The sequence below is a fragment of the Sinocyclocheilus anshuiensis genome, unplaced genomic scaffold (assembly GCF_001515605.1).
Source record: "Sinocyclocheilus anshuiensis isolate Anshui unplaced genomic scaffold, SAMN03320099.WGS_v1.1 scaffold1685, whole genome shotgun sequence".
NCBI lineage: Eukaryota > Metazoa > Chordata > Actinopteri > Cypriniformes > Cyprinidae > Sinocyclocheilus > Sinocyclocheilus anshuiensis.
In genome coordinates, this window is record NW_015540951.1 from 235,218 (window position 1) to 247,483 (window position 12,266).

At 37.5% G+C, this 12,266-nt stretch overlaps 1 protein-coding gene across 2 annotated transcripts in view; it reads left to right on the forward strand.

The window, feature by feature from the left end:
- The window catches only part of LOC107689946 (myelin-oligodendrocyte glycoprotein-like), an 18,144-nt gene extending 9,775 nt beyond the window's left edge, over window positions 1-8,369 (forward strand). The window contains exons 2-4 of one of the 2 annotated variants that reach the window (XM_016488134.1): window positions 3,623-3,937; window positions 5,036-5,185; window positions 8,048-8,369. In XM_016488134.1, the coding sequence (XP_016343620.1) occupies window positions 3,623-3,937; window positions 5,036-5,185; window positions 8,048-8,055 (473 nt within the window). In that variant the 3' untranslated portion in view covers window positions 8,056-8,369. Of the gene's footprint in view, window positions 1-3,622; window positions 3,938-5,035; window positions 5,186-5,392; window positions 5,678-8,047 lie in introns of those variants that run through there. The other variant, XM_016488133.1, reaches the window with a different exon arrangement.
- The last annotated feature ends 3,897 nt before the right edge of the window (window positions 8,370-12,266 follow it).

Below are 12,266 nucleotides of genomic sequence, written 5' to 3' on the forward strand. Positions count from 1 at the left end.
AATAAATCTGCAAAAATGTCAACAATTCTGTGTTTTTCTGTCAATATGGGGTGCTGTGTGTACATTAATGAGGAAAAAAAATTAACTTAAATGATTTTAGCAAATGGCTGCAATATAACAAAGAGTGAAAAATTTAAGGGGGTCTGAATACTTTCCGTACCCACTGTAGATAGACAGACAGACAATGTTTTAACATTTTTAATGTTTTTAAAAAGAACTAACAAATGAGAATAATGAGGAGGTTTTGACAGATTTAGCTCACTTCTGGGTACAAATCTGTGCTATATCTAAAATATAGTTCGTATACACACACACGCACACACACACACACACACACACACACACAGTAGACTAACAAAAAAATACCAAAAAGTACCAGTATGAGTTTGGCCACTCATGTTATTCTAACACATAAGTGAGTTACTGTTTATGAATGTGGTGGCTGTGCAATTACTTTCGCTTCCGAGCACATTTTCTTTGCGAGTGAAAGTGTGTGGGTCAGTCAGTGAAAGTGAAAGTGTGCTGATGAACAAACATCTCTGACAGGTATCATGTAGATATCAGCTCAATCTGAAACTGAAGCTTCATGGTTAAGTTTGAACACATGGACCTATTGAAATCCGAACAGACAATGAAAAGCCGGGATGACTTGTCAAAGACATCCATCGCATGTTCACATAGGAAAACATCTGAAAAACAGCACGGACACAAAACCCGTTTCCGTGTGAATGGCCGCTTTTTCACAAGACTCAGCACAGCAGTAGCTGATATTTTTTAAGTTAACATTCAAAATGTAGTATTTTTTCAGTTGTTTGTACTTGATTATACATTTTATCCAGCACAGTTTGGCGTTCTTGTTTTTTTTTTTAACCGAAACCGCTTCAGATGATTCAGCATAGGCAAAGGGTGAACCAGCTCCAGGGTATAAGGCTAAAACAGCCTAATGTTAGTGTAATACACACATCACAAACCCATTTTATTAGGCCAGATATGGGTGTCATGTCATAAAATATTTTAATATGACTGAATTTGCATTTAACATGATCACAGCTTAATAAAAAAAACATTATTTTAGTATTTGATTTAATTTCCACGGTTATTCAAATAGCAAATAAATTATATACCGGAAGCGAGCAAAGAACATTTACATTATCACATTATCAATGACTTAAGTCTAGCGCGAGTTTAAGCACTCTCAAAAAAAATTATAAAAAAAAAAAAACTTCTGTTATTATCATTGAAACTGCCTACGCTCTCAAATGAATCTCTTACTTACATCGCACATACATCTGCACTTGTTGTTTATGATGAGAGAATTCACAAGAGAGCTCAATTCAGTCAACGAGCTCGTGCACTAAACAAAACTATGACGTTTCAGCGATGACTCATCTGAACGCCTCTGATTGGCCATTACATTCATAAACTCAACAGAATTGTGTGTGATTGGTTATAATGCACAACGCTGTAAAACGCGTAAAAAGAAATATGATGCGAGATGAGCAGATCTACATTTAATGCCGCAATCAACACTTTTCATTTCATTTTCCCTTTATCCACGACAGCCGTGATAGATTTAGTTTAATTGTGCAGGGGCATTTTTGTCAAATTTGGAGACATTTTTATCTCAAGCCCCCATGGCCAGGGGAAGGCTCCGCCTATGTGATTCAGTGAAAGTGTGGTCCGCATTCAGCCAGTTCACCGAAAAGAGAGAACCGGCTCAAAAGTATGATTAAACCACAAATGATTGTCATATAGTTCATTTAACAGAAATGCGGGACTCAAATAATAACTGCTGAAATATTCACAGGGAAAATGTTGCTTATGTGGCCAGGCTAGAAAGGAAGAGACCACTAGGGTCCAACTACTACAATAAATACAATACAGTAATTTCTCAATTGTAATGAAACCCGACTACGCCACTTTGATGTATAACACAAAGAATGATTGAAACTAGATTAAGGCACACAAGTTCATTTCACTAAAATGGACCAGAGACATGAGCACCATACAAAATTCTTTGAGTCACATCACATAAAGTACATCAGTAACACATAATAGAAGGCCATGCCCTCGAATCTTTCCATAAATGATTTTACACCAAGAAGGGAATTCACACCATCACTCAACAATAATAGTAACAAAATAGCAAAAACACAAAACAAACACTCTAAATCACATACAGGGCTGAGTGCTGAAGGACTGGAATACTATCAAAACAAACCTCACTCACACCCAAATCCGTGCTCCATACTGCAGCACCGCACACAGTGTCCAACCCACCTCCAGCACACGAATGGATCGATAGAACCTCCTGCCTGAAGCCCTCAGCTCCTGTAAGCAAAACACGCGCACACGCGCGCACACACACACTCACACACACACACACACACACACACACACACACACACACTTAAGCAAATGTTTACAAGAACAAATCTTTACGGACAAACTTCTATAACATAATAGATTAACACATACAACCTCCTACTCAAAGAACACTTATATACAAAGGGCTACAAGATTACTAAAATAAAAATCTTTACCACTAATAATAATCAATTCAGAAAAAGAAACAAACAAACCAACAAAACACAATCAGTACAATAGTACTTCAGACACTCTGGCCTCAATCATAATAGAAAAAACACATACAATGATCATATAACAATTTTACAAAAGAAACAAAACCACCAAATTACAGAAAAGAAAACCCACAAACTAACACAAATATGAGGGTCTGGAAAACACCGGCACAGACGACATGGAACACAAAACAGATGAGTGAGTGAATTCCTTCTATTCTTGATTGCAGAACAACGTCAACTCCCTACAACCACCCTGGAAACACAAAATTGGGCAGAGAAGGGAGACCCCAAATACCTTTAGAAAAGAACAAAATCATTAACCACCACACTAATGTCCAAATCTGTCCCCTCCTCCAATGAGAGCCAAACTTACCCAGTGACAACCACAGTCTAGCACGCTGAACAATCATGCTTCTTTAATGTTTGGATATGTTTGACTCCCAATGTCTCTGGCTAGCTGCGTTGCATATGCCTAAAATATGCTGAAATAATATCCACGCTCTAAGGCAATAATACAACACACAAAAAAAAAACAATCGCCAGTGGGTTACTAGGGAGGAACAACCCATGGGATAAGTGATGCGCCCCAATAGCAATGCATAAAGACTATTTGTACATTCATTCAAAAATAGGGGAAAGTAGTACCTGGTCACACTTAGATCAGCGTACAGCCATATACCTGCAGGCGCCCTTGCCCCTGGAATACGATCTGTTCGTTTCACAGGACAGACATACAGACTTTATAATGTTTTTACAAATGAGAACTAACAAATGAGGATAATGAGGAGGTTTTGACAGATTTAGCTCACTTCTGGGTACAAATGTGTGCCTAAAATATGGTTTGTAGTACAGACACACACAGTACACTAACCAAAAAGTACCATTGTTTGGCCTCGTACCATAGTAGTATCATGTTATTCTTTGATGAATCAGTCATGGTATAAATCTCAATGCATATAGTATCTGATATCATTACAGTACCATAATATTTATTAAACTTCAGATGTGAGACGTTTGTCTTAATATTTCCTCCACAGACCACCCTGTCATTAAAGTTAATGCTATGGTTGGAGAAGCAGCAGCTCTTCCCTGCATGTGTCCTCCTGACTGGCCTCCGTATCTGGTCTGGCAGAAGTCCATCGATGATCAGGCACTTGTGGTTAATTACTACAAAGATGACGACCAAGAAGACAACCAAATGGCACTCGAGTACAGGAACAGAACAGAGCTGAGGCTGACAGGAAACTGTTCTCTTGTGATTCATATTGTGTGTTCATCAGACCAGGGACTGTACATCTGTTACTATAAGAAAAAACCTTTAAGGCATGAAAAAATCTATCTGGAGGTCACAGGTCAGTATCAGCATTTATTTCGCATTGTACTTGCATATCACATACTCAAATTATGAAGGGAAAGTGTATGTTATATGCTTTTATATGCCATTTTTGTGTTCACTTGTTCATTTTAATGGTCCTGTGGTGTAAAATCAAAATATGTAGTCTTTAAAATGATTTAATCTGCATACAAAAAGTGGTTTAAAATAAAATAAATGGAGCATAACATCAACATGTATTTTGTGTCAACTACCTGTTTATAAAATTATGGTTTATAACTTTGCATATTTTTGTTCTTCACATATTCAAACTTATCAAAATAATTTTACATATAAAGTGAACCTCAACATAAACACCAAGATGAAAAGCCAAACATATTGTTTTTAAGTCATTTAATTTGATTAAATCAATAAATATGTTACCATTGATTCTTAATTCAGCACTATGGAAGCTTATTTCCACAATGAAATAAAAAGAAAAAAAAAATATTGTAACTTTTTTCTTGCAGATGCATGTTTATATCTCTCAATTCTGAATTTATATTTTACAATTCTGACATTATATCTCGTAATTCTGACTTTATAATCTCTCAATTCTGAGTTTATATCTCACAATTCTGAGTCTATACAAAAGTCAGAATTGTGAGACAAAGTGAGGATTAAGATATAAACTCGCATTTGCGAGAAAAAAAGTCTGAACTGTGAAATAAAAAGCGATTACCTTTTTTTAAATTCTGTGGCAGAAATAAATACTACACAACTTTTGCAAGACTTTTACATGTAGATTATACAATAAACTCATTCAGAATTTTAAAACTAAATGTGAGCTCTCTGAACGCTTGTGTGAGAAATAAGGAGATCCTTCTTTTTCTTTTACTTACACAATTGACTTCACGATGCTTATTTTATCTATGTTTATCTGTCTGTTCCCTGGGAACTGGAGCCATTGTTTTGCTGTAGACTTTAAGGTCATATTTTATCTCATTGCTACCATACTGAGTATATGTCAGGTTACATAGTTTGCATCCAAAAGAAAGCTTTCTATGGAGACTTAAGACCACAAACACCATTTCACTATTCCACACAAATATACAATGAACTTCTATTGTTCTTGTAGCACAACAAGTACAAGGAAAAGAGTCAGCTGAACCTCAGAGCGTCCAGAGCACCATTGTGATTTCTTCAGTCTGCGGGTCTCTCGTCATTTTGATCACAATTGCTGCAGCATATGTGGGAATTACTTGCAGAAATAGACATCAGATCAGAAGTAAGTCCATTTTTTCCCCTTGTGACCTAAATGTGTTCATTGCAATTAAAATAAATAGCAGCTTACAGTAACAAGTTCATAGGCATAGTATGTGAACTCTTCTTGCACGTTGATGTTTGTTTAGAAGCTCTAGGTTACATCAAAATGAAATCTGAGCCTATAATCCGCATTTTAAGAGTGATTTATGATGTTTTTCTCCCTTTGCAGGAACATTCATTGCAACATCAATGAGGAGCCTTTAACAGCTGTCAATAATATAATGACCTTTATCACTGTTTTTTAGTGGCTTTTCATGGATGGTAGAAAATGCAATAAACAAAACAACAAAATGCACACGCCTGAACACGCCATGCAGTTCTTATGTGGGTGACCCATTTCACTTGTTGATCCAGCACAAACATTTTCTGACACTTCTCCACTATCTGACTTATTAAAAGGGTACATCACCACTGGCAAGAGGGGTTTTTAATAAATGTTTGCTATGCAGTAAACATTTTATTATTATTATTATTATTTCAAATCGGTGCTACACGACTAGAGAAAACAAAGAAAAAGGGCTGTGGCAAAAAAAAAAAAACACCAATAATGTTCTCGATCAGACTATACTGAAATACAATGTGTAGTTTTCTCAAAATCCCTGGATCTGTCCAAAATCTGCTGGATGATGTGTTTTATATCCTCTGGCAGACTTTTGCTGACAAATAAACTGATCTTTTGGTGCAGGTTAACAGAAAAATTATACACATTATTCATTTATTTCTACTACTGACATTTGTAATAATACAAAGCTGGTTGAAAATTTGTGAAAATGCAACTGTGAATTGCCAACCAATGGCTATCAACCATCCAAAACACCCCAGCAACCACATAGCACCCATCCTGAACACCATAGTAAACACACAGCAATGACTTAGACACCCCTAGACTAGCAACAACTCACAACTCCCTTGCAATCATCTGGCAAGCAAACAGAGTACCGTAGCAGCCACATAGCAATCGCCTAGAAATCACCTATAACACCCTAGCAACTACCTAGCAATCACCCAGTAACACTCTTGTAACCACCCAAAACACCCTAGCAACACCCTGGTAACCGTCCAGAACACCCTAGCAACCACCCATCTTTTAAAACTATTACTTAATCAAACTTTTAACAACTTAAAATGTAAAACCTTCTGACTTAAAGCTATTAAATCTACTTTTTGACATTTCTGGTCAGGCTTTCTCAAGCCAACAAACTTTTTTTTTTTATCCAGTACCTCGTTGTTTTTTAAAGGCCTCATATCGAGTTTTTCTTGAAGTAAAATATGTAAATGTTCTATTAAAACTTAAAACATCCTTCTCAGTCCAGTCTGTAATATGATCAATCGAAGTAAAATTTGTCCAAAACACTTAAAACATGAAATAAACATGAGTGAACCTAAGAGAACAGATTAAATAATAATAATGTACAAGATTTCCAAACAGTTTACACTTTACATTGTTTCCTGCGTCAGATTTTCACCTCATTATTTTCAATTTTTTGACAAACATGCTGTAAAACAGTCATATACTGTATGTACAGTACATATGCAGTGTTCTTATGAATATAGAGTACATAACCAAAACAACGATGTACATTAAACATATTTGCTCAGTGGATTTATAAAGTCCTGTCAGTCTCAAATCTAAAGCCATAGTTTATGTTTGTGTTATGAGAACAGTGTGGTTAGAAACCATTATTCCTGTCAAAATAACACCATTATAATTGCTACAGTAAAACTGATAATTTGGTATTTGTCATGAAAAAGGAAGAATTAAAATGACAGAAAGCTTGTAGGGTATCCTATAGATATATTAAGCTTTATTTTTTATGAATTTCTAATAAATGCATGAATGTAAATGTAATGCTGTGTAGCGAATCAGCTCATGGGGAAATATGAATAATTAATCATAACTAGTTATAATTAATTATAAATATTTAGATCCGCTGTAGATATTTACTTGACCTCTCAGGGTCAACTGTCTGTCAATTCTAAGAACGTTAATTTCCTGATTAAGGTAAATAACTTTCTTACTGTACAGTTCTACAGAGAGCCTGTAGCATAAATCTGCATGATTAAGGGACTCCAGTTATGAGCAAACAATGAACAACGTCAAGTGTGATACAAGTAAGACTTTATTAACTACATAAACACTTAAACTAGTCTAACATACTACATAAACACTTAAACTGGTCTGACATACACATACACATACACACACACACACACACACACATACAGTTGGTATAGGAAAGGGTTACAGCTTAAGCATCAAATGAAAAATGGTGTGTCTGATTGGTCCAGACGCTACAGCTGAAATGGTGGATGTTGAAGATGAATAGATAGAACTTGACGAATGCTCTAAGAAACATTTTTGTAACATTCTAATCACAAAAAGAAAACTGGACATTTTAATGTTCTTAGAATATTAAAAATAAGCATTCAAATAACATATTTTGGGTGAAAATAAAGTTAAAACTTTGTAAGAAACGTCTCTGTAATCTTTTACATCATAACCGTGATAAGAAAACTGGATATTTCAATGTTTTAGAAGCATTCCAAAACTGGAATTATGTTCCCACAACATTTTTATAACTTATAAGCATTTTTATTGCTGATCCTCAAAATAACAATTTTATCTTTGGTGTTATTTGACATTTGGTAACTTCATGCATGGTGATTAATCAGATCGCGACAAGATTCCATTGCACTGATACTGACCACATTCTCTGTAGAATAGATATTCGCTTAATGCTTTTGCTTTCAAATATTCGCTTTCATTCTGACCAGACTGTTGGAGTCACTGTCACACTTCCAGTGTGTGTGTTTGCTTTCACAGGGCATTAGTAAATGTAGTCATACAGCAGGAATGCATACGCCCACCACTGACCCAGATATCTGTGTGTGTTTGTATAACATGTCTCGCGTTCCTGCATTTAGTGCTTTTTAAAGCAGTTTTATACAAAGATGGCGATGTAATATCAGATGTTTTGGAGCCATCTGTTTGTTTACTGGAAATTAACACTGTTCTTAGCAACAGTATACATCATCTACTTATCTTAAGACATGAGCAAGTTTGTCTGTTTTTTTTTAAGCTTGATGTGAAGTATTAATGCCAACAATTTTTGTGATTCATTATGTTTTGCCATATATAAAGTATACCAGCTAACAAGGAACATTCTAAGAACTTTGGTTAATATTTTTTCCAGAAATGTAATTACAATGTTTTAGTTGGACGCTTATCCAAATTTTTTTTAAATGTTACTTGTTTCAGAACGTTCAGAACACATTCAAAAAGTAATGTTCCCATAATGTTTGCAAAATGATCAAATGTAATGTTCCCGTAATGTTTGCATAACCAAGAAAAACATTTCTAAAATGTTTTAAAAACTTTACATTTTGAATGAACATTTTCATAACTTAATGGGAACGTTAGCACAACGTTCTTATAACATATTTTGTTAGCTGTGATGTTACTAATAAAACTTCTGAAACTGTCAGTATCCAAACTGAGAAATGACTCTGAAATGTGAAAATAAAAACTTTATATCAAACTGAACAAAATGTGAGTGTGTTCATGAATGTTCACCAAGCTTAAACATTTGTTCTTAGCAGATGCCACTCGTACATGTAATGGAGTGTGAAACGTCAGATTGAGTGTCAACGCTAGTGGCAAAATTCTAATGCAAACTGTTCTGACAGTTGACCTGAAAAAAGTGTTTGATCTTATCTAAACTAACTGGTTTTATTCAGATTGAACGTATAATATGACTGAATCAAGCTGATGGACATTGTAAATAATAATAAAAAAAGTTGTTGTTTTTTACCCAGACATTTAAAAATAACGCATTTTAGAGCTGTAACAACAATACCGTGATACCATGAATTGGTGACATTTTTGCTTAAAGGGTTAGTTCACCCAAAAATGAAAATTAGCCCATAAATTACTCACCGTCAAGTCATCCCAGGTGTTTTCACACGAATCCAGTAGGAGTTATATTAAAAATGGTCTTTGATCTTTCAAGCTGTTTAATGCCACTCAGCGGGTGTTGCATGCATCAGTACAAAAGAAGTTAAATAAAAAGCACCCATCCATAAAAAAAAAATGTCTCACACGGCTCCGGGGGGTGAACAAAGGCCTCCTGTAGCGAATCGATGCGTTTTTGTAAGAAAAAATATCCATATTCAAAACATAATAATCACTGTAGCTTGCGCCAACAGTTGTACACGGAAGCAGTTCCGGGCTGATGATGTATGAGTTCAGCGTTGCGCATGCGCCAGTGAGTCTCGTGAAACCAACGTTTGTTAACAGGAGCAAAGGAAGCAAAGTTTCCTTACTTTAGCAAAGGAAAACCAGTGTCCTATTGGCTTATATCGAAATCATCGACATTCTTCTTTAAAAATCCTCGTTTTGTACTTCTAATAAGTGACCGTTGTTTTGTTTTGATCTCTCCCCTGCACTTCCGCGTTCGTCACTTCTGAGCGGCGCATGCGCAAAGCTGAACCTGAATATATAATTAATATAAATCGTTATGTTCTTGTTACTGTTTCCATTATTTGGACACATTTTGATGCTTTACTGTGGAAATTGTCATGGCAACAAAGCCAATTTTAACTGAATTGAATTGAATTGACTGAGATCCCCCCCTCCCATCTCCCCCACCCTTCCTATGCATGACCACATTTAATATTAGTTTATAATCTGTTTTTGTTAACAAAATAAATTAATGATGTTTTCCTGCTTTGTATTTTATGTTTGAGTGTGTTAAGCGTGAACACAGACCAAGAACCAGTTTGAAAGAACTGTAACTGTTACTGAAAGAACTGATACTTTTGCAGTGCTGCAGTATCATTCTAGTTTGGTCCCCTATAGTCTCCTGTAATGTGTTACTAAAGGTTCTGAAAACATTCAGTAAATGTGATGGAAGGACCTAAATGGGACCAAAAAAAAAATTCTAGGTTGGTCCTGCAAAAGACGTCCTGAATGTTCTGTGAAGGTCCTCCAAATAACATTTCCCAACACTTTAAAGAACTCGACATCGTGACCGTCTCAGAACGTTCTGGGGACGTAACTAGGCAACGTCCTTGACACCAGCGGCGACGTTCTGAGAACGTTTTGGGAACGTCAGATTTCCAAGTAAAATATGGTCCCCTAAACGTCCCGAGAACGTCCTGAAAGTCCTGAAAGTTCTGTGAAGGTCCTCCAAATAATGTTCCCCAACCCTTTAAAGAACTAGACATCGTGACCATCTCAGAACGTTCTGGGGACGTAACTAGGCAACGTCCTTGACGACATGCGGCGACGTTCTGAGGACGTTCTGGGAACGTAAAATTTCTACCGGGGATACACCTAGGATGACTTGAGGGTGAGTCATTTATGTGCTAATTTTCATTTTTGCTAACCCTTTAAGGTTATCATACCGTCAGACAGGCTCAGACTGGTCATCGGGAGAACCGGGAGAATTCCCGGTGGCCTGGCAACCGATTTGGCCGTTGCGCTGTTTTTTTTTTTAAATATTTAAAATGTTTTAAATTATTTTTTTAAATATATATATAATTGCCTGCCGAATGTACTAAAGCGATTATTTACTAATTCGCCATTGGATACAAAATCTCCAAAAAATCATGAAATAGTAGTTGTGACTGGCAACGCTACACTTTTGCTTGTACGCTCTGCGCCTCTGCCGGTTTCGATAAGAGTAATCAATGCAAAAGACTCAAGAATGGATTGGAAGCGCCCAGCTGGAACAGAGAGGCGAAAATACTGACCTGTTCAGTACTTCAAGTGCAGGTTAGTTCTCTATCGAACAGAAACTCCTGTTGCATCACTAATGGGGCTAATGGGGAAACTTCTGTTTACTCTGTTACTGAAGCCTGATTCGTTAACATTTGTGTAGCTGCACAAAACAATGGCGCTTGAGCCTGCCAGAAGGGGCGGAGCTGACCGCTATATAAGTCGATGCTGACAAAATGGTCTTCCTCGACTCCCCTGTCTCGACCAAGGGACTGTTTGGCCCTGCCGTGGACAGATTTACAGAGCGTTTCACAGAGGCACAAAAGACATCGCAAGCGCTGCATCATTTCCTGCCCAAGCTCCCTAGCTCAGCGACTGTTGCAAGTCATCCCAAGACCTCGTCCACCCAGCAGCCTGCAAAGTCTGCGCTGTCCCAGCCCCCACTGAAGCCAGAGCCTGGGCTTCAACAGTGCCCCCGGACGGCTAAGAATTATCCCTTCCTGAAGCGTCAAAGTCCCTCTAGTAGTGCTGGACCCTGAACCTCAGAAGTCATCCTGATCTGCGTGCAGAAAGGAAGAGGAGAGGGCTAGTTCTCGCCGAGGCCGTAACTCCCTTGAAGAAAGTTTGCGATCATTCCCCACCTCTTCGAACACTTCTGAGTGGTGGAGGTTTCTTAACCGGGCATGTCCTACAAACTTGGCGTGTGCCCCAGCTGATTACCACTGTGATAGCAGACCCACATACTCAAAAAAGCATTTATCCTCTCCCTGCAGTCACCAATGTCAGTTCCCCACCTATGCACGGTGAACTGCCATCAGTAAAAATAGAACCACTTGCCGCTCGGTTTTTGGCTTGGAAAGCCATCCCTGGCGTGTCAAGCTGGGTTCTAACAGACATAGAACGAGGTAACTTGAGGTAAGAGCAACGATGCTCTTGTTCTTCGGTCTGAGGTTCAAACATTGCTTGCGAAGGCGCCATAGAAATGGTCCTTTTAGCAAACAGCGAGTCAGGTTTTTACAGCCGTTACTTCCTTGTTCCCAAGAAAGATGGTGAGCTTAGACCAATTCTCGATCTCAGACTCCTGAATAGTGCTCTCATGTGATGGCCATTCAGAATGCTAACTTTGAAACCGATCCTCGTGCAAATATCCCCGAGGACTGGTTTCTGTCTGTGGATCTAAAAGATGCATACTTTCACATCCAAATAGCACACCGTCACAGACTGTTCTTGAGATTCGCATTCGAGGGAGTGGCCTATCAGTACACAGTAGTGATGCGCGGATGAGCTAAAACGTCACCCGAATCCGCAGCTTCAAATAAATTAT